This window comes from Cervus elaphus, chromosome 25 (genome assembly GCF_910594005.1).
Source record: "Cervus elaphus chromosome 25, mCerEla1.1, whole genome shotgun sequence".
Classification (NCBI taxonomy): domain Eukaryota; kingdom Metazoa; phylum Chordata; class Mammalia; order Artiodactyla; family Cervidae; genus Cervus; species Cervus elaphus.
Genome location: NC_057839.1, coordinates 67,919,930 through 67,946,705, shown reverse-complemented (window position 1 = coordinate 67,946,705; position 26,776 = coordinate 67,919,930). Strand labels below are relative to the sequence as shown.

Here is a 26,776-nt window from a genome sequence, read left to right as displayed (position 1 = left end):
GCCCGCTGGAGTGGCTGTCTCCCCTGCCGGGCCTGCAGCCTTCCCCCTGGAACCCTCACAGCGGACTCCTTGCCCATCAGGGCTTGGCTGAAATGCACCTTCTCAATGAGCCCTTCCTGGCTACCCTGTCTAAGACTGAAACTCCCTCTCCTACACCCCTGGTGTTCTTCTTCATTCTGAGTTATGTTTTAATAGTGTTTATTTTCAGAGCAGCAAAATGGAGTCCACAGAGTTCCCATACACACCCTGCCCCCACACACGCACCACAACCCCCATCGTCAACATCCCTCACCAGGTGGTACATTTGTTAGAACTGATGAGCCTCTGTTGACATCTGATAATCGCCAAAATACATGGTTTATGCTACGGTTCACTGTTGGTGATGTACGTTCTCTGGATTTGGATAAACGTATAAAGACATGTATGAGTTTCCCAGGTGGCTCAGTGGTATTGAATCCACCTGCCAATGCAGGAGACTCAGGTTGGATCCCTGGGTCGGGAAGATCCTTGGAAAAGGAAATGGCAACCCACTCCAGTGTTCTTGCCTGGAGAATTCCGTGAACAGAGGAGCCTGGCGGGCCACAGCCCATGGGGTCGCATAGAGTCAGACACTGAGCATGCACACACCCACATACAGGCAGATGCGATGATGTGTATTCATCATCTTTGTTGCTGCTCAGTCGCTCAGTCATATCCAACCGTCTGTGACCCCATGAACTGCAGCACGCCGGGCTTCCCTGTCCTTCACTATCTCCCAGGGCTTGCTCAAATTCAGGTTCATTGAGTCAGTGATGCCATCCAACCATCTCATCCTCTGTCATCCCCTTCTCCTCCTGCCCTCGATCTGTCCCAGCATCAGTCTTTTCCAGTGAGTAGGATCTTCACATCAGGTGGCCAAAGGATTGGAGCTTCAGTCCTTCCAATGAGTATTCAGGACTGATTTCCTTTAGGATTGACTGGTTTGATCTCCTTGCAGTCCGAGGGACTCTCAAGAGTCTTCTTCAGTGTCATATAAAACAGTTTCACGGCCAAGTCCTCTGTGTTCTGCCTCATCATACTTTCTGCTCCACTAACCCTTGGTTACTACTGTTTTTTTCTTAATGTCTCCATAGTTTTGTCTTTTCCAAAGTGTCATATCATTGGCATCGTACAGTGGGTAGCCTTTTCAGACTGACATCTTTCACTTAGTAATATGTATTTAAGATTTCTCGCTGCCTTTTCATGGTTTGATAGCTCAGTTTTTAGTGTGCTGAGTTATATTTCATTGTCTGGATGCATTAGAGTTTATTTATTCATTAACCTACTGAAGGACAGGTATGTCTTTTGCACATTATTTTCCCTCAGTTGTGGCTTTTCTTCTCATTCTTTTAACAGTATCTTTCCCAGAGCAGAAAATTTAAATGTCAGTGAAGTCCAGCTTATCAATTCCCTCTTTCATGGATCTTTTTGGCATTGGGTCTAAAAAATCACTGCCAGACAAGGTCATCTAGTTTCTCCTATGTCATCTTCTATGAGCTTATAGTTTAGCTTTTAGTTTTGTCATCCATTTTGTTTATTATATGTCCTGCAACCCCTAGCCCATGATGGAATTTAAGCTTCACAAGGGGAGCTGTATTTGTCTGTTTTGTTCATTGTTGTATCTGCATTGACAAGAGAGCCGTTGTTCCGTTGCTCGGTCATGTCCAACTCTTTGCGGCCCCATGGACCGCAACACGCCAGGCTTCCCTGTCCTTCACCATCTCCCAGAGCTTATTCAAACTCGTGTCCATTGAGTCCATGATGCCATCCAACCACCTCATACTCTGTCGTCCCCTTCTTCTCCAGCCTTCAGTCTTTCCCAGCAACAGGGTCTTTTCTAATGAGTCAGCTCTTTGAACCAGATGGCCAAAGTATTGGAGCTTCAGCTTCAGCATCAGCCCTTCCAATGAACATTCAGGACTGATCTCCTTTAGGATGGACTGGTTTGATCTCCTTGCAGTCCAAGGGACTCTCAAGAGTCTTCTCCAACATCATAGTTCAAAAACATCAATTCTTTCACTCTCAGCCTTCTTTATGGTCCAATTCTCACATCCATACATGACTACTGGAAAAGCCACAGCTTTGACTAGACGGACCTTTGTTGGCAAAGTAACGTCTCTGCTTTTTAGTATGCTGTCTAGGTTTGTCATAACTTTTCTTCCAAGGAGCAAGCGTCTTTTGATTTCATGACTACAGTCACCATCTCCAGTGATTTTGGAAACCAAAAAACTAATATCTGTCACTGTTTCCACTGTTTCCCCATCTATTTGCCATGAAGTGATAGGACCAGATGCCACGATCTGAGTTTTTTGAATGTTGAGTTTTAAGCCAGGTTTTCCTTTTCACTCTCCTCTTTCACTTTCATCAAGAGGCTCTTTAGTTCCTCTTTGCTTTCTGCCATAAGGGTGGTGTCATCTGCATATCTGAAGTTATTAATATTTCTCCCTGCAATCTTGATTCCAGTCTGTGCTTCATCCTGCCCAGCATTTCACATGATGTACTCTGAAAATAAGTTAAATAAGCAGAGCGATAATATACAGCCTTGACATGCTCCTTTCCCAATTTGGAACCAGTCTGTTGTTCCATGTCTGGTTCTAACTGTTGCTTCTTGACCTGCACACAGGTTTCTCAGGAGGCAAGTAAGATGGTCTGGTATTCCCATCTCTTTAAGACAAGAGAGTGCCCAACTCATAATATGCAATTAATTGAATGAATTAATTAAATGAATGCATTATATGAATGAATGAATATACAATATTGCACATTTATTGGATTAAAGGATCTGTGACTTTCCTCCACTACAGGATCAAATTCATGTCTAAATGTTGCACAACACTGTAAATGAATCTGTTGGAGTGTTTGATCCATGGTATTTTGATTACATTATGTAGCAGCAATGTATTCATTGCCTTGACTAGATGACTATTTGCATAAACATTTCTTTTTATGTCTTGGGAATATACAGAGAAACACAGGATCTGAGAGTTTAAGTTTGAGCTGTTTTTAGTTCAGATATTTTCGTGTCAACCAAAGGCAGTCTTACTAAGCATCAGCCTAGGACAACATGTTCTGATTTGTAGCTGGCACACTTTTATAAAGATGCTAGTGAATGTGATTTATAAGAATGCTCCTAATTATGTGATATGTACTACTTATTACAGACGAGCACCGTGGCCAACTCTCATGAATTAGGAAACCAGTCTTAAGAAGTAAGCCCCCCCCAAAAAAAAAGAAGTAAGCCCCCAAAGATTTGTTAATTACTGGTTGCTCTGGAGCAGTGTTCTTCCATAAAATTTTGTGCCATAATATTATTATCTGTGATGTCCAGTATGGGAGCAGCTAGTCACATGTGGCTATTGAGCAATGGCAAGACTACCTTTTTTTTTTTCCTTTTATTTTTATTAGTTGGAGGCTAATTGCTTTACACTATTGTAGTGATTTTTGCCATACATTGATGTGAATCAGCCATGGATTTGCATGTGTTCCCCTTCCCGATCCCCTCTCCCGCCTCCCTCCCCATCCCATCCCTCTGGGTCATCCCAGTGCACCAGCCCTGAGCACTTGTCTCATGCATCCAACTGGGGCTGGTGATCCGTTTCACCCTTGATAGCATACTTGTTTCAATGCTGTTCTCTCTGAACATCCCACCCTCGCCTTCTCCCACAGAGTCCCAAAGTCTATTCTGTACATCTGTGTCTCTTTTTCTGTTTTGCATGTAGGGTTATCGTTACCATCTTTTAAAATTCCATATATATGCATTAGTATACTGTATTGGTCTTTATCTTTCTGGCTTACTTCACTCTGTATAATGGGCTCCGTTTCATCCATCTCATTAGAACTGATTCAAATGAATTCTTTTTAATGGCTGAGTAATATTCCATTGTGTATATGTACCATAGCTTCCTTATCCATTCATCTGCTGATGGGCATCTAGGTTGCTTCCATGCCCTGGCAATTATAAACAGTGCTGCGATGAACATTGGGGTGCATGTGTCTCTTTCAGATCTAGTTTCCTCAAGTCTACAAGCAATAAATGCTGGAGAGGGTGTGGAGAAAAGGCAAGACTACCTTTTAAACTTGAATCAATAATAATTTGTTTAAACTTGACTGTTGGGCAGCTGGAGGAGTGAATTTTTAATTTTCTTCAATGTTAATTAAAATTAGTGGCCACCATTTGGAAGAGCACATATCTAAAAGTTTTCCTCTAGCAGAGATTAAAATCCTTATAATAGATTGACCTGAGAGAGGTCATAAAATTGAAAGCTGAACCCCAGAATTTGCTAATGAAAAATAAGACTACACACGGCAATAACATTTAAGCTCCAAGAGAGATTTGATCTGCCTTTATAAATAACTGCCATGGCATATTAGGTTTATCTATGTTCTTAATTGTTTTCATATTCATTGTTTTTTCATGAGGTATACCCGTTTTGATCCAAAAAACCAGATCTTGACTTTATTAGGTTTTTTCAATTTAATAACCACATTCTTTTAGTAGTTACTGATTCATTTATTCTGAATTTATTTTTAATAAGTTTTTTTCTGGTTTCTAGGTAGCCATTCATTGCATTTTTAAAAATCTTTTGGGCTAATACTTGGTTGGTTTATTTTCTTTATTTTTTTTTAGAGGAAAGCATTTAGAACTTCAAATTTCTCTAGGTGCAACATGAGAACATCTGATTTTTAAAGAATCAGCTTGTGGTTTCTTTGATCTACCTGTACTGATTTCCTGTTTTCTATTTTATTGATTTATGCTTTAATTCTTATTATTTCTTTTATTCTTCTTGCATTGCCCTTAATTCACTTTTCTTTTTCTAGTTTCCTGTGCCAGAAACCTAAATCATTGGTTTTAGAATTTCCTTCTTTTCTAATGTCTGCATTCAGCATCATAAATTACCCTTTTAGCATTTCATTACGACCTACAAATTTTGATAAATTGTGTTTTCATTTCAATTTAGTCCAAAATATTTTAAAATTTCTCTTGAGTTTCTTTGTGATCCACGTATTATTCAGAAGTGTGTAGTCTAATTTCTACTTATTTAAGAATTTTCCAGTTACTTTTTTGTATTGATTTCTAATGTAATTCTGTTGTGGTTTGAGAATAGACATTGTATAATCACCATTCTTTTAAATTTGTTGAAGTGTGTTTTATGGCCCAGAATGTGGTCTATCTGTCTTCAATGAGTTTGAGAAAGAAGTGTATTCTGATGTTGTCAGATGAAGTAATCTATGTTGTTGCTTAGTTGGTAAGTTGTGTCTGACTCTTTTGCAGCTCCATGGACTGTAGTCCTCCAGGCTCCTCTGTCCATGGGATTTCTTAAGCAAGAATACTGGAGTGGGTTGCTATTTCCTTCTTCAGTGGATCTTCCCAACCCAGGGATCAATTAAACCCACATCTCGTGCATTGCAGGTGGATTCTTTGTCACTGCGCCACCAGGGCAGCCCGACAGCTTCCTATCTGTAGATGTCGTTTATATCCAGTTGACTGACAGCATTGTTGAGTTCATCTATGCCCTTAATGATTTTCTGCCTGCTGAATCTGTCCATTTCTGAAAGAGGAGTGATAAAGTCTCCAACTACATAGTGCATTCATCTACTTCTCCTTTCAGTTCTATCAGACTTGGCTTCATGTAGTTAAGTTGTTAAGTACACATGTATTAAAAATCATTGTATCTTCTTGGAATGCTGACTCCTTTATCATTATTTAATTTCCCTCTTAGTTTCTAATAACTTTTCTTACTTTGAAGTCTGCTCTTTCTGAAATTAATATACTTACTCTTGCTTTTTTTTGATTAGTGTCATCAAGATACATTTTTGTATCCATTTACTGTTCATTTATAAGTGTCTTTATATTTAAAATGGGTTTCTTGTAGACAACGTATAGTTGGGTCATGTTTTCTGACCTGTGACAATCTCTGTATTTTAAGTGGTACATTGAACCATTGACAGTCAAAGTGGATGTAACTGAATTAATATCTACTATATATGTTACAGTTTTCTACTGTTGCCTTTGTTCATTATTCATATTTTGCCTTCAACTGTTTTTCTGCCATTTGTGATTTTAATTTAGCATTTTATAATCATATTTTATATCTTTCTTTAGCATATCAGTTATACTTTAAAAAAAAAACTTTTTTAGCTCTAGGGTTTGCAATATACATTTACAACTAAGTCAAGTTCACTCTTAGTGACCACCATCATTGGTATTACTCTCCGGGGTACATGGTGGTAGAGAAGTAACGTGGTATGCTGACAGTGGCGTGTAAATCTCAGTTACTCAGACTCAGTTTTACTCTTAGCTACTCCACGTCTTAGCTTTACAGTCTTGGGCAAATGTCTGCATTTAGTGTCCCATTCCTCTAAATGGGAATTGTAATTCTCACTTTGTATGTTTGTTGTTAGGATAAGATAATAAATAAAGCAACAACCTAGTGCAGTAGCAGCCACATAGATGGTGCCCAAGACACGGTGAGTGTGAAAGGTCTATAAAAGCTGCATCTGTCTTGTGTTTTAGAAACGACACTAAGAAGACTAGAATGAGTAGAATAATCGCCGGACAAATCACATTTTTGGAGAAATGACAAAGAAGTTGAGCAAAAAGTGAAATGAACTAGAATTGAAATGCGTGTTTCTTCTAATGAGCTAGATCGCTTTTTCCCTGTGTTGACTGATAGCTAGCTCTCGTGAAAAGGGCACGTGGTGTCACCCGAGACGAGCTTGGACCCAGGTCAGCGGGAATTCCCTTACACGACGCCTCCATGTCCACTGCCCGCCCAGGTTCATCGCTTCCTAATTCACACTTCATTGTTTGACTCACACAACTGTTACAGACAACTTTTCTAAATAGATATACCTTAATAAGGTCTGTGTGTGTGTTAGTCACTCAATCATGTCTGACTCTCTGAGACCCATGGGCTGCAGCCCACCAGGCTCCTCTGTCCATGGGATTTTCCAGGCAGGAATACTGGAATGGGTTGCCATGCCCTCCTCCAGGGGATCTTCCCAACCCAGGGATCAAACCTAGGTCTCTGCATTGCAGGTGTATTCTTTACCATTTGAGCTAACTGGGAAGCACACTTAAATAAAGGTCTATCAACCTTTAAGGGCAAATAGCAACAAATATAACACAGTAAACATCCTACTTTCAAGCTTCGGCATTTTCTTTACTCACGTTGCTCAGAAGTGGCATTTCTCTTTTTTTTAATTTTTATTTTCTTTTTATTGAAGTATAGTTGCTATGCAATATAAGTGTGCAGTATAGTGATTCACAATTTTTAAAGGTTATACTCCATTTATAGTTATTATAGAATATTGGATGTATTCCCCATGTTGCACAGTATATCCTCGAAGCTTATTTTATAATAGTTGTATCTCTTAATCCTCTACCCTCATATTGCCCCTCCCAGTCACTGGTTGTCCACTTTGTTGTAGACAAACCACAACTTTGTTGTTTGTGTCTGTGAGTCTGAGGAGCTGCACATTCTCGTCACTGACAAGGCACTTACTCTTCCTCTTCTTATAAATGCAATACTAGTGTTGAGTTTCCCAGTGTCAAATGATTTACAGAGCTGGCGATGAGAGACACAGGCATCTGGAGAGCTCCCCTGTGATGTCTGGGGGATATTGGCCTTTTCTGAAGCCTGGTTAATAATCCACCCAGCTGACCTCCCAGTGGTGACTGGGGGCAGGTGTATACCAGACATTTTATGAGCCTCCAAGTAAATATTCTTGATTCAGTGAAGAAAAGCTTTGATAAGAAGAAAACATTAATCTTCCACTATTTACGTAATTATTTAAATAAGCTTGCAAACTAATAAAGCAGCAAGACAGTGGAGTCACTTTTCCTCTTGTATTTTTCGTTGTGTATTGATTATCGAGGAATATCAAAATATCAGTGTTATCAGTTATTTTATCCTACGTAGTTAATGAACATGGGAGTTATTTAAATACAGAATACTGTACCTCAGACTGAATTATAAGTGAAACAGGCATGAACCCTTGAATCCTTGGTTAGTGAACATTCAGAAGTCCTCCGGGTGCAGGGGTGGAGGTCACTCTTGCCTGACAGTCTGGTCCTCTGGGCCACCCAGGATGAACCCAGGGGAAAAAGGAGACGGGTTTGAATCTGGAACAGCGGTCACAGAACCCAAGTGTTTTAGGGGAGGAAGCCAGAAAGGCCGATGCAGCAAGCCAGGAGCCGAGGTGTGCTTGGGGTGATGATGGCGGTGTTGGGCACAGCCACACACAGGCTTCAGAGCGGTCTTGTGCTGCAGAGTGAGCCATCTGCCAGAAACCCCCGCAGTATCCAAGGGGATCACAGATCATCAGTGAAGCATGGCATCTGCAGTCTTTGCTTCATTTATGCAGCAAATCTTTTTTATTTTATTTTATGTATTTTATTTTATTTTTCATTTATTTTTATTAGTTGGAGGCTAATTAATTTACAATATTGTAGTGGTTTTTGCCATACATTGACATGAATCAGCCATGCATCTACATGTGTTCCCCATCCTGATCCCCCCTTCCACCTCCCTCCCCATCCCATCCCTCTGGGTCTTCCCAGTGGGTTTCCGTTGTGGCTCAACTGGTAAAGAATCTGCCTGCAATGTGGGAGACCTGGGTTCGGTCCCTGGGTTGGGAAGATCCCCTGGAGAAGGGAAAGGCTATCCACTCCAGTATTCTAGCCTGGAGAATTACATGGACCTTATAGTCCATGGGGTCACAAACACAACTGGGCATTCAGTAATGTATTTAAGTATATATTAGTATTAAGTCTTATAAACTCATGGCAAGTGGCTGTCTTTCTATCCACTCCCTAGAGGACAAAACAGCACAGAGGGAATGAGTAACTCGTCCAAAGGCACAAAGATCTTAATGTTAGAATCGAATAATGAGTATCAGATTCATTCATCTCTCTGTTCTCTGTAAGTCCATCCGGGCTTGAATCAAGAGATGCTGGACATCATTGACTCTAGAGAACCCACAGGAGCCGTTCATGTTTTCAGGGTGATTTGAAGAGTAAGACATTGTTTGCATATTGGGAAAGGGTTTTTTAAGGAAAAAAAATTACTGTTTTTTAATGTAACGCTTTGACTAGTTGCAAGTGTGGAAACCCCTGTGGGTATGTTATCACACAAGGCTGAACACACCCATGACTGCTCATGCTATTCCTGAGTTAATTTAATTGCCAACAGGATGAAACCCAGCTGGCTCCAGTTTTATATAATCCCATACTTGACTTTTCCTTGATAGCACTACAGATGTTAAAGTACTGTCTGGTCTAGTTTAGTTGGTAGGGTGCTTAGCCAAAAAGGTTTTCCGGGCATCCATGGAGAGCACCAGAGACGGCCTGCTCTGCCTCCTCCCCCACCACCTGGATCCTCAGCGTACATTCCAAGGATGTCACCTTTCCCTGCAAGCTGGCGTTTCTGCCCTGGGAGGTCTACCCCCAGTGCTGATGGCTTCACAGATCGTTTACCGCTGTTAACCTTCTCTTCCCCTGGGGAGGAAATGGCAGCCCACTCCAGTACTCTTGCCTGGAGAATTCCATGGACAGAGGAGCCTGGCTGGCTCCAGGTCACAAAGTCAGACACGACTGAGCGACTAAGCACGCACACAGGATCTGGTCTCCCCCTGCCCCACCTGCAGGATCCCTGTGGCCAGGGCTTCACCTCTGAGTGCACGATAAGCCTGGTGTCCCCTCTCTTTTGTGCCCACCCCACCCCCCTGTCCCCGAGAGCTGCATTTGACACTTTCCCGCGATCCGAGAAGGGCTTCTCTGTGCCTGTCATCCCACCCTGTGCAAACACTCAGACCCGTGCCAGACAGCTCAGCACCCACAGAACTGAGTTTGGTGGGCGGTGATGGGCACTGGGTCCCCCCAAATGAGGGTCAGCCTCAGGTCCTAAGTAAGAGGCTCACTGAGAACAGGAACCCAAGCACCAGTGTCTCTGAGTACCTAGTAAGTGTCTAATCACGGGCTGAATTAGGAAAATAATTAGGAAAATATCAGCACTCTTATAATGCTATATTGGAGAATGCTAAGTGATACCTTAATAGTTCTGTAGGAATAGTTAACTGTATTCTAAAATTATAAAGGTATTTTAAAACACTCATAAGGATTTTAAAATCTCATCTGTCATCCCAGATCCAGCAATGCTATTGATATTTTTAAGGTAATGATGCACACAGATTTTACAAACTTGAGTAATGCCTAAAGATGTAAAAATGGACATGGAATTCTCTTCCTACATCCTCCTCCTTGATTTTCTCTCCCTGAACATAACCAGCTTTGGCAATTTTTCATTAGCCTTTTTAGGAAAATACTCTAAGTGGAGATGTACACTTAAAAAAATGAACACATTTGGAATCACACTAAATACTTTATTACACACTTTAAAGGAGAAGGCAATGGAACCCACTCAGTACTCTTGCTTGGAGCATCCCATGGATGGAGGAGCCCGGTGGGCTACAGTCCATGGGTTCATGGAGAGTCGGACGTGACTGGGCGACTTCACTTGCAGTTTTCACTTTCATGCACTGGAGAAGGAAATGGCAACCCACTCCAGTATTCTTGCCTGGTGGATCCCAGGGACAGAGGAGCCTGGTGGGCTGCCGTCTATGGGGCCGCACAGAGTCGGACACGACTGACGTGACTTAGTAGCAGCAGCAGTAGCAGCATACACTTTAAAAAATTTAACAACTTCTGGGAACCCTACATTATAAGCGTAAAACCTTACAGATTTTGAACTTACTTTGATTTTGTTCAAATCCTCATGCTTTCCCAGGTTACCTTGAATATGTTATTTAGTCAGCCAGACTCTGTATTTCCTTGTCCATAGAAGGAAGAGCAGAGTGATGCCAACCTTCCAGAATGTCTGTGATAAATAAGGTGTAATATAGGAAATGTTGGCCATAGTCTTAGGGGCTCACACAAAAGTGTTTACTAAGATTATCATCAGGATGTAATTAACTGGCCTTTTAAAATGGTTATATACTCTCCAAATACAAAAATATACCTTAAAAATCACTCTGAACTAATTGATAAACATTATTTCTTATTTTGTTATTAATTTGTTTTGTCTTTACTTTTAAATGATTATAAACAATGACTAAATTATACATTCACAAATATGTATCAATACTGGGGAAGTGCCTGCTAGATGCATTTGGCAATATACTGTGGCTGTTTTTCTCTTTCTGACTTACTTCACCCTGTATAATAGGCTCTAGGGAAGAATAGAGAGTAGCGCTGAAACATATACAATACCATATGTAAAACAGACAGCTGGTGGGAGTTTGCTGTATCACACAAGCTCAAACCGCGTGCTCTGTGACAACCTAAGAGGGGTGGGCTGGGGTGGGAGGTGGGAGGGAGGTTCTAGAGGGAGGGCACCTGTGTATGCCTGGGGCTGATTCAGGTTGCTGTATGGCAGAAACTACTGCAACATTATAAACAGTTGTCCTTCAATTAAAAATAAATTAAACAAGAATTCCAAAGGGTTAAAATCCTGGAGTCAAATTATACATTTTCAGTGTTGATAGATGTGCCAGGTGGGGCCCCAGGCCACCCTTTCCCGGGGCCACACTGCCCGTTTGTTCTCACTCCTCCCAACAGTTATCAACTTGAACGTCCTTGTCACTCTAAAACGTAAAAGGTGGTCTCTCTGTTTTCTCTCTCCTAAGATGCTTCTGTCATTGTGCTTCATTGTCTGTTATACTGTCCTTTTTTTTAACTTTTATAATCAATTCTTTTCTATTTCCCAATTACCTTGTTTAGAAAGAGCTCCCTGATTCCCTAAACGATTCCTTTTTGCTTCCTACTGGATTAATTTCATTGTTACACCTTTTTGCTTCCTACTGGATTAATTTCATTGTTACACTTTTATAGAAAGCGTCACATCATATCCAGGTTTGAATAGAGTTTTGCTGCTGACTATATCTGTACGTTCCTTCAGTTTCCCAGTCACATCTGACTCTTTGCAACCCCATGGACTGACTGCAGCACACCAGGCCTCCCCATCCCTCACCATCTCCCAGAGTTTGCCCAAGTTCATGTCCATTGCATTGGTGATGCCATCCAGCCATCTTATCCTCTGTCGCCCTCTTCTCCTTCTGCCCTCAATCTTTCCCAGCATCAGGAACTTTCCCAGTGAGTCACCTGTTCTCATCAGATGACCGAAATACTGGAGCTTCAGCTTCAGCTTCAGTATCAGTCATTCCAATAAGTATTCAGGATCGATTTCCCTTGAGATTGACTGATTTGACCTCCTTGCTTCCAAGGGACTCTCAGGAGTCTTCTCCAGCACAACAGTTCAAAGGCATCAATTCTTTGGCATTCTGCCTTCTTTATGGTCCAGCTCTCACAACTGTACATGACCACTGGGCAGACCATTAGCCTTGACTATACGGACCTTTGTCTGCAGAGTAATGTCTGTGCTTCTCAACACACTGTCTAGGTTTGTCATCACTTTCCTGCCAAGAAACAGTCGTCTTCTGATTTCATGGCTGCAGTCACCATCCACAGTGATTTTGGAGCCCAAGGAGAGAGAATCTGTCACTACTTCCACATTTTCCCCTTCTATTTGCCATGCAGTAATGGGGCCGGGTGGCATGATCTTAATTTTTTAATACTTAGTTTTAAACCGACCCTTTTACTGTCCTCCCTCATACAGAGGCTCTTTAGTTCCTCTTCGCTTTCTGCCTTTAGAGTGGTATCATCCGCGTACCTGAGGTTGGTGACATTTCTCGCAGCTGTCTTGATTCCAGCTTGTAACTCATCCAGCCGGCATTTCTCATGATGTGCTCAGAGTATAGGTTAAAGAAACAGGTGACAGCAGACAGCCCTGTCATACTCCTTTCTCAATCCTGAATTGATCAGTTGTTCCATACACGGTTCTAACTGTTGCTTCCTGACCTGCATACAGGTTTCTCAGGAGACAGGTAAGATGGCCTGCTATTACCATCTCTTTAAGAGCTTTCCACAGTTTGTTATGATCCACACAGTCAAAGGCTATAGTGTAGTCAATGAAACACAGGTAGTTGTTTTTCTGGAATTCCCTTGCTTTCTTTTTGATTCAGTGAATGTTGGCAATTTGATCTCTGGTTCCTCTCTGCCTTTTCTAAACCCAGCTTGGACATCTGGAAGTTCTTGGTCTGCATAATGCTGAAGCCTAGTATGCAAGATTTTAAGCAAGACTTTACTAGCAAGGGAGATGGGTGCAATTGTCTGATGATTAGAACATTATTTAGTACTACCCTTCTTGGGAACTGGGATGAGGATTGAACTTTTCCAGTCCTGTGGCCACTATTGGGCTTTCCAGATTTGCTGACAATGAATGCAGCACCTTGATGGCATCATCCTTTAGGGTTTTGAATAGTTCTACTGGAATCCCATTGCATCCACTAGCTTTATTAGCAGCAGTTTTTCCTAAGACCCACTTGACTTCACACTTCAGAATGTCTGTCTCTGGGTCACTGACCACACCATCATAATAGTCTGGTTCATTAAGATCTTTTCTGTACAACTCATCTGTGTATTCTTTTTTTTTTAAATTTTTTTTTCATTTATTTTTATTAGTTGGAGGCTAATTACTTTACAATATTGTAGTGGGTTTTGTCATACATTGACATGAATCAGCCTTGGAGTTACATGTATTCCCCATCCGGATCCCCCCTCCCACCTCCCTCACCACCCGATTCCTCTGGATCTTCCCAGTGCACCAGGCCCGAGCACTTGTCTCATGCATCCAACCTGGGCTGGTGATCTGTTTCACTATCGATAATGTACATGCTGTTCTCTCGAAACATCCCACCCTTGCCTTCTCCCACAGAGTCCAAAAGTCTGTTCTGTACTTCTGTGTCTCTTTTTTTGTTTTGCATATAGGGTTATCATTACCATCTTTCTAAATTCCATATATATGTCTTAGTATGCTGTAATGTTCTTTATCTTTCTGGCTTACTTCACTCTGTATAATGGGCTCCAGTTTCATCCATCTCATTAGAACTGATTCAAATGAATTCTTTTTAATGGCTGAGTAATATTCCATGGTGTATATGTACCACAGCTTCCTTATCCATTCATCTGCTGATGGGCATCTAGGTTGCTTCCATGTCCTGGCTATTATAAACAGTGCTGCGATGAACATTGGGGTGCATGTGTCTCTTTCAGATCTGGTTTCCTCAGTGTGTATGCCCAGAAGTGGGATTTCTGGGTCATATGGCAGTTCTATTTCCAGTTTTTTAAGAAATCTCCACACTGTTCTCCATAGCGGCTGTACTAGTTTGCATTCCCACCAGCAGTGTAAGAGGGTTCCCTTTTCTCCACACCCTCTCCAGCATTTATTGCTTGTAGACTTTTGGATAGCAGCCATCCTGACTGGCGTGTAATGGTACCTCATTGTGGTTTTGATTTGCATTTCTCTGATAATGAGTGATGTTGAGCATCTTTTCATGTGTTTGTTAGCCATCTGTATGTCTTCTTTGGAGAAATGTCTGTTTAGTTCTTTGGCCCATTTTTTTGACTGGGTCATTTATTTTTCTGGAATTGAGCTTCAAGAGTTGCTTGTATATTTTTGAGATTAATCCTTTCTCTGTTGCTTCATTTGCTATTATTTTCTTCCAATCTGAGGGCTGTCTTTTCACCTTGCTTATAGTTTCCTTTGTTCTGCAAAAGCTTTTAAGTTTCATTAGGTCCCATTTGTTTATTTTTGCTTTTATTTCTAATATTCTGGGAGGTGGGTCATAGAGGATCCTGCTGTGATTCATGTCAGAGAGTGTTTTGCCTATGTTCTCCTCTAGGAGTTTTATAGTTTCTGTTCTTACATTTAGATCTTTAATCCATTTTGAGTTTATCTTTGTGTATGGTGTGAGAAAGTGTTCTAGTTTCATTCTTTTACAAGTGGTTGACCAGTTTTCCCAGCACCACTTGTTAAAGAGGTTGTCTTTATTCATTGTATATCCTTGCCTCCTTTGTCAAAGATAAGGTGTCCATAGGTTCATGGATTTATCTCTGGGCCTTCTATTCTGTTCCATTGATCTATATTTCTGTCTTTGTGCCAGTACCATACTGTCTTGATGACTGTGGCTTTGTAGTAGAGTCTGAAGTCAGGCAGGTTGATTCCTCCAGTTCCATTCTTCTTTCTCAAGATTACTTTGGCTATTTGAGGTTTTTTGTATTTCCATACAAATTGTGAAATTATTTGTTCTAGTTCTGTGAAAAATACCGTTGGTAGCTTGATAGGGATTGCATTGAATCTATAGATTGCTTTGGGTAGAATAGCCATTTTGACAATATTGATTCTTCCAATCCATGAACACGGTATGTTTCTCCATCTGTTTGTGTCCTCTTTGATTTCTTTCATCAGTGTTTTATAGTTTTCTATGTATAGGTCTTTTGTTTCTTTAGGTAGATGTACTCCTAAGTATTTTATTCTTTTTGTTGCAATGGTGAATGGTATTGTTTCCTTAATTTCTCTTTCTGTTTTTTCATTGTTAGTATATAGAAATGCAAGGGATTTCTGTGTGTTAATTTTATATCCTGCAACTTTACTATATTCGTTGATTAGCTCTAGTCATTTTCTGGTAGAGTCTTTAGGATTTTCTATGTAGAGGATCATGTCATCTGCAAACAGCAAGAGTTTCACTTCTTCTTTTCCTATCTGGATTCCTTTTACTTCTTTTTCTGCTCTGATTGCTGTGGCCAAAACTTCCAAAACTATGTTGAATAGTAGTGGTGAGAGTGGGCACACTTGTCGTGTTCCTGATTTCAGGGGAAATGCTTTCAATTTTTTACCATTGAGGGTAATGCTTGCTGTGGGTTTGTCATATATAGCCTTTATTATGTTGAGGTATGTTCCTTCTATTCCTGCTTTCTGGAGAGTTTTAATCATAAATGGGTGTTGAATTTTGTCAAAGGCTTTCTCTGCATCTATTGAGATAATCATATGGTTTTTATCTTTCAATTTGTTAATGTGGTGTATTACATTGATTGATTTGCAGATATTAAAGAATCCTTGCATTCCTGGGATAAAGCCCACTTGGTCATGGTGTATGATTTTTTAATATGTTGTTGGATTCTGTTTGCTAGAATTTTGTTAAGGATTTTTGCATCTATGTTCGTCAGTGATATTGACCTGTAGTTTTCTTTTTTTTTGTGGCATCTTTGTCTGGTTTTGGAATTAGGGAGATGGTGGCCTCATAGAATGAGTTTGGAAGTTTACCTTCCTCTGCAATTTTCTGGAAGAGTTTGAGTAAGGTAGGTGTTAGCTCTTCTCTAAATTTTTGGTAGAATTCAGCTGTGAAGCCATCTGGTCCTGGGCTTTTGTTTGCTGGAAGATTTTTGATTACAGTTTCTATTTCCTTGCTTGTGATGGGTCTGTTAAGATCTTCTATTTCTTCCTGGTTCAGTTTTGGAAAGATACTTTTCTAAGAATTTGTCCATTTCATCCAAGTTGTCCATTTTATTGGCATAGAGCTACTGGTAGTAGTCTCTTACGATCCTTTGTATTTCAGTGTTGTCTGTTGTGATCTCTCCATTTTCATTTCTAATTTTGTTAATTTGGTTCTTCTCTCTTTGTTTCTTAATCAGTCTTGCTAATGGTTTGTCAATTTTGTTTATTTTTTCAAAAAAACAGCTTTTAGCTTTGTTGATTTTTGCTATGGTCTCTTTAGTTTCTTTTGCATTTATTTCTGCCCTAATTTTTAAGATTTCTTTCCTTCTGCTAACCCTGGGGTTCTTCATTTCTTCCTTCTCTAATTGCTTTAGGTGTAGAGTTAGGTTATTTATTTGACTTTTTTCTTGTTTCTTGAGGTAAGCCTGTAATGCTATGAACCTTCCCCTTAGCACTGCTTTTACAGTGTTGCATAGGTTTTGGGTTGTTGTGTTTTCATTTTCATTCTTTTCTATGCATATTTTGATTTCTTTTTTGATTTCTTCTATGATTTGTTGGTTATTCAGAAGCATGTTATTTAGCCTCCATATGTTTGAATTTTTAACAATTTTTTTCCTGTAATTGAGATCTAATCTTACTGCACTGTGGTCAGAAAAGATGACTGGAATGATTTCAATTTTTTTGAATTTTCCAAGACCAGATTTATGGCCCAGGATGTGATCTATTCTGGAGAAGCTTCCGTGTGCACTTGAGAAAAAGGTGAAGTTGATTGTTTTGGGGTGAAATGTCCTATAGATATCAATTGGGTCTAGCTGGTCCATTGTGTCATTTAAGGTTTGTGTTTCCTTGTTAATTTTCTGTTTAGTTGATCTATCCATAGTTGTGAGTGGGGTATTAAAGTCTCCCACTATTATTGTGTTACTATTAATTTCCTCTTTCATACTCGTTAGCATTTGCCTTACATATTGAGGTGCTCCTATGTTGGGTGCATATATATTTATAATTGTTATATCTTCTTCTTGGATTGATCCTTTGATCATTATGTAGTGTCCTTCTTTGTCTCTTTTCACAGCCTTTATTTGAAAGTCTATCTTATCTGATATGAGTATTGCGACTCCTGCTTTCTTTTGTTCTCCGTTTGTGTGAAATATTTTTTTCCAGCCCTTCACTTTTAGTCTGTATGTGTCTCTTGTTTTGAGGTGGGTCTCTTGTAGACAGCATATATAGGGATCTTGTTTTTGTATCCATTCAGCCAATCTTTGTCTTTTGGTTGGGGCATTCAACCCATTTACATTTAAGGTAATTATTGATAGGTGTGGTCCCATTGCCATTTACTTTGTTGTTTTGAGTTCATGTTTATACAACCTTTCTGCATTTCCTGTCTAGAGAAGATCCTTTAGCATTTGTTGAAGAGCTGGTTTGGTGGTGTTGAATTCTCTCAGCTTTTGCTTGTCTGTAAAGCTTTTGAATTCTCCTTCATATCTGAATGAGATCCTTGCTGGGTACAGTAATCTAGGTTGTAGGTTATTCTCTTTCATTACTTTCAGTATGTCCTGCCATTCCCTTCTGGCCTGGAGGGTTTCTATTGATAGATCAGCTGTTATCCTTATGGGAATCCCTTTGTGTGCTATTTGTTGTTTCTCCCTTGCTGCTTTTAATATTTGTTCTTTGTGTTTGATCTTTGTTAATTTGATTAATATGTGTCTTGGGGTGTTTCGCCTTGGGTTTATCCTGTTTGGGACTCTCTGGGTTTTTTGGACTTGGGTGGCTATTTCCTTCCCCATTTTAGGGAAGTTTTCAGCTATTATCTCCTCGAGTATTTTCTCATGGCCTTTCTTTTTGTCTTCTTCTTCTGGGACTCCTATGATTCGAATGTTGGGGTGTTTCACATTGTCCCAGAGGTCCCTGAGGTTGTCCTCATTTCTTTTGATTCCTTTCTCATTTTTCCTCTCTGCTTCATTTATTTCCAACATTTTGTCTTCTATCTCACTTATCCTATCTTCTGTCTCCATTATTCTACTCTTGGTTCCCTCCAGAGTGTTTTTTATCTCATTTATTGCATTATTCATTTTTCATTGACTCTTTTTTATTTCTTCTAGGTCTTTATTAAACATTTCTTGCATCTTCTTAATCTTTGTCTCCAGGCTATTTATCTGTAACTGCATTTTGTTTGCAAGATTTTTGATCATTTTTATTATCATTATTCTAAATTCTTTTTCAGGTAGATTCCCTATCTGCTCCTCTTTTGTTTGACTTGGTGGGCATTTTTCATGTTCCTTTACCTGTTGGGTATTTCTCTGCCTTTTCATCTTGTTTAGATTGCTGTGTCTGGAGTGGGCTTTCTGTATTCTGGAGGTCTGTGGTTCCTTTTTATTGTGTAGGTTTTACCCAGTGGGTGGGGTTGGACGATTGGCTTGTCAAGGTTTCCTGGTTAGGGAAGCTTGCGTCGGTGTTCTGGTGCGTGGAACTAGATTTCTTCTCTCTGGAGTGCAATGGAGTGCCCAGTAATGAGTTTTGAGATGGGTCTATGTGTTAGGTGTGACTTTGGGCAGCCTGTATGTTGACGTTCAGGGCTATGTTCCTGCGTTGCTGGAGAATTTGCGTGGTATGTCTTGCTCTGAAACTTACTGGCTCTTGGGTGGTGGTTGGTTTCAGTGTAGGTATGGAGGCTTTTGGACAGTCTCTTATTACTTAAAGTTCCATGTAGTCAGGAGTTTTCTGGTGTTCTCAGGTTTTGGGCTTAAGTCTCCTGCCTCTGGGTTTCAGTTTTATTCTTCCAGTAGTCTCAAGACTTCTCCAACTATACAGCACTGATAATAAAACTTCTAGGTTAATGGTGAAAAGATTCTCCCCCATGAGGGACACCCAGAGAGGTTCACAGAGTTACATGAAAAAGAGGAGAGGGAGGAGAGAGATAGAGATGAGCAGGAGGAGAAAAAGGGGGACTCAAGAGGAGAGAAACAGATCTACGCAGTTCTCTGTTCCCAAAGTGTTCTCTGTAGCCCAGACACCCACAGAGATTCACAGAATTGGATTGGGAAGAGAAGGGGAAAGGAGGAAATAGAGGTGTTCTGAGGTAGAGAATGGAGAGTCAAAAGTGGGAGAGAGTAATCAAAACACTCCTGAATAAAAATGGGAACTGAATGTTGGATTCTTAAATGTCCAAAATTTATATCACATACTGAAAAACAAAGATTAAAAATCTAGAGTAGAGGTTAAACTCTTAAAAATACAATATTAAAAACAAAAACAAAAACAAAAAATTTTAGAAATATATATGAAGTTCGGTTTAAAAATAGGGCTTCTCTCTTTTTTTTTTTTTTTTGCAAGGTTACAGTGAAATGAAAATTAAGGAGTAGTAGAGGAGTAATAGGGGACTTTAAGAGGAAATAAGAGAAAAAGGAAAAAAGAAAAAGGAAAAGGAAAAAAAGAAAAACAAGAAAAAATTTTTTTCCTAATTAAAAAAATCATAAAAATCTATGAAAATGAAAGTTAAGGAGTAATGGGTGAGTAATAGGGAATTTTAAAAGAAAATAAAAGAGAAAAAAGAAAAAAAAAGTAAAAATATATCTAGGAGTTTCTCTGGAGCTGTTGCGGTCAGTGTGGGTTTGGTTCAGTTTCAGATAGCTCCTCGTTCCAGCTTACACTTTTCGATATCTACAGGCCCCTTCCGGTGTAGTCGGTGTTTTCTACAGGGATTTTAATCTGTTGCACCGGTCCCTTCTGAAGCAGTTCCTTTTGTTTATTTGGCTTCTGTTTGCCGGCCTCTTCAGTGCCTAATTTCCGCCCTGACACAGGTGGGCGGAGGTGGTCTCTTATTCAGGTAGCTAGTTCCGTCTGCTGTGGGGAGGGGCTGGCGCTGCGGGGATGGGCTGGCGCTGCTGGGAGGGGCTGGCGCTGCTCTCCCAGTCTATGCTGCTCAGGCTCCCGGCTGCTCTATATGGAGCGTGCCCTGCATTGCGTGCGGTTCCAGCCCTCCGGTGTTCCACAAAAGCATGGACTCGGCTGCGCCTGCATTTTGTGCCTTCCCCGGCGGAGCGGCTCAGGCATCCAGGAGCTCGACGGGCGCACTCTCCCCGGGTGCGGCACGCCTTCTCCCCTCCGCGGTCCCAGCCCCAGTCCCCGCCCGCGCCAGTCGGGTGCCTGCGCCCTGTGTCTCACCGTGACCCTCCCTGCGGATGTCGACCATCCAGAATCTCAGGAAGTCTTTGGTTAGAAACTGGAGGCCTGTTTGCAGTGTGGTAGGGGATGCGGTCCTTGGGCCCGAGCCTGCCCCTTTTCCCTCCCCCCTGCCTCCTGCCTCCGGCGGGGCTGGGCCAGTCCTCAGTCTGTGAGCTCTTCTCTGGACTTGCTCAGACCCTTTGTTCTGTGAACGGCCTGCAGTGTGTTCGGGCCGGTTAATTTTCTCTCTCTCTCTCTTGCTATCCCACAGTTTAAGTTGGTAACTCACAGAAGCTCCCTCCGATTGTCCTCAGGGCACTCAGGCCCGGTCCTTACCCTAAGCAATGCCACCCGCTCCTCTCCGTTCTGCCCTCACTTGCTGGTGGCGGATGCGGGCGTCTGGGGTACTTTTCTGCTGGGAGTTGCTTTTAGACACGTAATCTGTGGGTTTTATTTATTTTTCCCCTCCCAGTTAGGTTGCCCTTCGAGATTCAAAAACTTCCCCCAGACCCACCAGTGCAAGGGTTTCCTGGTGTTTGGAAACTTTCTCTATTAAGACTCCCTTCCTGGGACGGATCTCCATTCCTAGCTCTTTTGTCTCTCTTTTTATCTTTTATATTTTGTCCTACCTCCTTTTGAAGACAATGGGCTGCTTTTCTGGGCTCCTGATGACCTCAGCTAGCGATTACAAGTTGTTTTGTGAAGTTTGCTCTGCGTTCAATTGTTCTTTCAATGAATTTGTAGGGAAGAAAGTGGTCTCCCCGTCCTATTCCTCCGCCATCTTCAGATTCATCGTCTGTGTATTCTTTCCATCTTTTCTTGATCTCTTCAGCATCTACTAGGTCTCTATTGTTTCTCTCCTTTATTGAGCCCATCTTTGGGTGAAATGGTCCCTTGATATCTCGTTTTCCTGAAGAGAGCTCTAGTCTTTCCTCTTCTGTTGTTTTCTTCTAGAGAAGAGATGCAAAAATCGAGGGAAAAGGGGGGAGTTTTATCCAACTACATGAAGAGTTCCAAAGAATAGCAAGGAGAGACAAGAAGGCCTTCTTCAATAAACAGTGCATAAAACTAGAAGAAAACAGTGGACTATGTTGAGATCATAACTTTGTGTCTTTATTTGGGAGCTCCCCCCCGACCCGGCCCGCATTACTATCCAGGGCTGTGTGCTCTCCTCCATTTTTTCCAGTGAAGGACCTGACCTTGGTCTGCTGTGTGCTCTATCTCTGCTCCAAGGTCAAGTCCTTGGACCTCCACACCACTGTCCCTGAAAAGATGGGGTGGAAAGGGCCCAGGAGTGGACCCCTCCTCCCCTAATTCTCAGCCCCCTACATGACCCTTTTGCATGTGGGTTCTCCCTGGAGGGAACCGTGTGTGTGTGTGTGTGTGTGTGTGTGTGTGTGTGTGTGTGTGTGGTGTATGTGTGTTTCTCTGACTCTTTGGGACCCCAGGGACTGTAGCCCTCCAGGCTCCTCTGTCCACGGAATTTTCCAATCAAGCATACTGGGGTGGGTTGCCATTTCCCATTCCAAGGTTCTCCCTGGAGGGAACAGCGTGTTTGCGAGCCGATGATAAAGCAGCGATGCACCTTTCTTTCTCCCTCTCTCTTCTGCAGTCAGGCATGATAAGAACCCAGGAGGCGGACTACTTCCTAAAGCCCCTCCCTTCACACCTGACAGGGAGCCCCAGGGACTCCACGGGGGGCAGGCCTCCCTCCCACATCCTGTACAAGAGATCCACCGAGACACCGGCCGTGGGGCCCCAGCGGGTCGCGATGATGGAGAAAAAGTGGGGGCTGGAAGGCCACCATCTCTTCTACCACGAAGATCAATCCCCACACGGCTTCAGCTTCAGGCACCCACAGAAGCAGCATTTCTGCGGAAGACGCAAGAAATGTATGTAAGGACAATTCTTTTTTTAATTTAACAATTAGGATGTTAAGTAAGACACTGGAGTATTTTTAATTTTCTTCGAAGTAGTCTGTCCTCGAGGTGAAATTTATTGACCACCTTTGCTAATCCTAAGTGATGATTCCAAAGAGAACCCATCGTCTGGATGTTCAGGATAAAACATCTTTCCATGGCATATGGATAAAGGTAGATTTTTTTTTTTAAATATTAAGAACTGTTCCCTGGGGAGACTGAATGATATGATTCCCATAAATGTAGACTCCTCCACCAGACATCTTCAAAAGAATCTTGGTGTGTCTACCCAGTAACTATATTTTTGAGGTCTAGATTTGTTAAACCTGACATGCTTTTCCCACTGAGGTGATTTATCCCTAGGCAGGTTTATATACTTCACTCGTCATGTCAGAAGACACAGGATGCGTGGTGTAATTTACCTGCATTTTTTCACCAAGGCTTTATCGAAGTCCTCTTTGTTTGTGTCACGAACATTTAGGAAGAGAAATGATATTTACGTTTTATGTAGGAAGCTCTCACAGACTCAGGAATAGGGGTTCAGTGTTTTCTGGAGTTGTCCTCATTTACTTCAGCTTTCCCCTCAAGCATGGCTTTATTTATTAATAGCAAACCTTCCCCAAGGCGCTTCTGGAAGCCCACCCTTCTCTGCTGCTTAGCTTCGTTGGCCGCTGGGCCAGCACCCTCACATAAGTGCGGGCACATGCAGGGGCTCCATAACATGCTGCAGAGAAGAGAGGGTGACCCAGAATCACTAGGCATCTATGACAGAAGAACAGGAGTGGCTGACCTGTTCGCACCCATGTGTCATCTGAACGCACGTCCTGCAAATCAGTCTCAGACTACATTCAGACCGTCTCAAAAATGTCATCCCAAACTGACCAAGAGCGGGCTGGGTCTTAGGGGAGGCAGCAGGAAGAACAGTGTTGAGCACAAGGAGGGCGAACAGGAGGGTGAGAAGGTCAGGGAAGTCCAGCTGAGTGAGCGTCAGAGCAGCGCACAGTGACCAGCGATGGCTTCCTGAGTCTGCGCAGACAGGGTGGAGGTGGGGGGCGTGGCCAGACAGACCAATGGCGGGGCCAGGTAGGCCGGGGGCGGGGCCAGGCAGGGCAGGGGCGGGGCCAGACAGATCCGGGCCGGGCGAGACCAATTGAAGCAGACAGGCGGCAGTCAGGCACAGACAAGGTCAGAGCCAGGAAGGTGCTGGCGGGGCTCCTGGTGAGGGTGTGGTCAGAACAGGACTGACTCCATGTGTCGGAGACAGGAGGATGACCAAGCACCTGGATCCAGGCAGGAAAGATGGACAGGGCTGTCCACACCTCTTTGACAGGCTGCGCCAGGGCCCGACACAGATGTTTCAGTGTTTCTGAGCAATCCAGCAGTGCTGACCCTTCTGGAATGAATGTGACCCCTTCATTCTTATCAGGAGTGAACGGAGTCATTCAGGCCCGTAGCTCAAAGGCAGTGCACCTGGGCATGCAGGGAAGTAGGATTGTTCTGTTTGGTGTGGCTGTCTGTGCACGTGTGTTTGTGTGCACGTGTGTCGATGAATTTGCCTCCAGAGGCATTTCAAAACCTCAGTAGTGGAGTCTGGTTGGTGAGAGGGAGATATCTGAATAAGACACTAAATTATACAATAAGACTTGCAGTTGGAAAATGGGAAAATGTAGCCATTTTTTTCTATTTTTTAATCTTAATTTTTTTAATTACAAAAATATGATAACTCATTTACAGGAGTCTTGGAAAATACAAAAAAAAAAAAAAAGGGTTACATGTAGTTCCACTATATATTACAGTTATTTTTTTTTAAGTAGATGAAGATTTTTGGTTGGAGTTTCAATATCAAACTCTCAAAAATTAATAGAATGAATATACAGAGAAGTAGAAGGCTATAGTAGACCTGAAAAGCACTATGCTTTCATAGTAAAACTAGAAAAAAAAGTGGCAGAAAATGCCTCTCACTGGTGGGTGACATCAGTGGTTGATCTGGTGCTGTTGACTTGCCATCTCTGCCTGCTCCTGCAGGGCACGTGGCGGTTCTGTGCCCGGCCCCCCAAGCACCTGGGGCCACTCCTAGCAGAAGTGATGCACATCCCTCCAGGCTGTGAACTTAATCCTCAGGGCTCCCTTATCTGACAGCGTGGGACAGGACATTCCCACACTGTCCATGAGGCTTTGGGCTTCCCTGGAGGAATCTCCACCTTCTGTCTCAGCGGGGTTTACACCTACAAAGGTTCTTCCCTAGAGTCTCTGTTCAGGAGATGGAGGATTTTCCTTTGTGTTTAGGCTTCCCTGGTGGCTCAGACGGTAAAGAATCTGCCTGCAATACAGGAGACCCAGGTTCTATCCGTGGATGGAGAAGATTCCCTGGAGAAGGAAATGGCAACCCACTCCAGGATTCTTGCCTAGAGAATTCCATGGGCAGACCACAGGGTCATGAAGAGTCGGACACGACCAAGCAGCTCATCCTTTCACTTTCCTGTGTGTTTAGCTATCTCTCTCTGTTGAAAAGGGCAGAGAGAAGCAGGCTGATTTGCCAAAAATCAATCATGACTCTGAACCTCAGGCTCAAACGGTAGCTTGCTGCTTCTAGCTGATGCATTGTGGGTGGGTTTTAAGCTGGGACTCACGTGTGGCGGTAGATGCTGTGGGACTGTATTGAGCAGGTGACTTGTTTTGAGGGGCTTGTCAGACCCCAGGCCAGTGAGACCACCACCTTGGTGCTCCTGCCTCTTTCCAGTACTGAAGGCCTGGGGAACTGCTGGGTTCCCATCTCCGCTTGTACCCTGTACTTATGGAAATTAAGACTAAGGGCCCTGGGACCACATTGCCAGATCTGAAATCCATTCTCAATGCCTTCTAGGGAGGGATTTAGAGAAAGTGATGTTCATCTCTCTTGCCTTGGTGGCCTCACCCCTACCCATGGCTGGTGTAGAGAGTGAGTGGGTTATACATAGACATCTCTTACCGGGGAGACCACATCAGTGTAAACTGCATCAATGCAAATGGCATGTGATGAGTGCTTATTAAACTGTAAGCCAGTGTAACTGTTATCCTCCCAAGAGTTCTTTTAAGTTTGCAAATATTTTAGCAAAGAGAGATAAAATGCAGTGGATGTATCAGTCAATCAAAACAGTGTCTTCTGTTTTGATGCGTATGAGCAGAGCTGGCATAGCTTTTGAATTAGTGCCACCTAAATACGTGGATACTTTCACATGGAGCAATTCTAACCACATTTTCTGAGGCATCCACCAAACCTGACTGTTTTTAGCATAGTGTCAACTTCCTGGTTATCAAAGCCAAAACTATTTTTAAACAGCTTGTTCCAAGAGGACCAAGTCTATTTTGTCTTCCAGTTAAATTAGGTAAATATTTATAATACTTTCGAGGAAATTCAGCTCTACAGTGGATCTGTCTGGAGCATTTATAACCTGCTGGAAATACAACAGACAATCCGCCTGTGTGTTTATAACCCACTGGAAATACTACAGACAATCCAGCTGTGTGTCCAGACCCGGGAAATCAGCTAAAACCTCTTAGGTCATTAAAAGTCTTCAAATAAGAACACCATGTAAGACAGCGCTTCTTTTTGTAATCATTAGTTTTATTGCTCTGTCAGTGACTTCTTTTCAGAGCCCTGTTGCACATACCTTCATGTTCACAATCTTGGAACATCTTGCTTTTAGGCACTTCAGAGCAAAAGTGATCTTTTTCTTTTTGTTGTTGAGTTGCTCAGTCGGGTTCACCCCTTTGTGACCCCGTGGACTGCAGCACGCCAGGCTTCCCTGTCCATCACCAACTCCCAGAGTGTGCTCAAAGTCATGTCCATTGAGGCAGTGATGCCATCCAACCATCTCATCCTCTGTTGTCCCCTTCTTCTCCTGCTTCAGTCTTTCCCAGCATCAGGGTTTTTTCCAGTGAGTCAGCTCTTCACGCCACATGGCCGAAGTATTGGAGCTTCAACTTCAGCGTCAGTCCTTTCTATGAATATTCAGGACTGATTTCCTTTAGGATTGACTGGTTTGATCTCCTTGCTGTCCAAGGGACTCTCAAGAGTCTTCTTCAACACCACAGTTTGAAAGCATCAATTCTCCGGTGCTTAGCCTTCTTTATGGTCCAAATCTAACATCTGTACATAACTACTGGAAAAAGTACAGCTTTGACTATACAGATCATTTTGTTTTAAATCAGGAGAAATTTATACAAAAGTCAATATAACAATGAATTCTATGACATCTAGACTATGCAAACTTTATTTAAATGTAGTGTTCCACCTTAACACATTTC

The 26,776-nt window shown here is 42.2% G+C and overlaps 1 protein-coding gene across 2 annotated transcripts in view; it reads left to right on the top strand.

Annotated features, from left to right (window-relative positions):
• The window catches only part of ADAMTS16 (ADAM metallopeptidase with thrombospondin type 1 motif 16), a 184,582-nt gene that overhangs the window by 38,810 nt on the left and 118,996 nt on the right, over positions 1-26,776 (top strand). For both annotated transcript variants that reach the window (XM_043887554.1, XM_043887553.1), the window contains exon 4: positions 22,183-22,462. In XM_043887554.1, the coding sequence (XP_043743489.1) occupies positions 22,183-22,462 (280 nt within the window). The remainder of the gene's footprint in view (positions 1-22,182; positions 22,463-26,776) is intronic.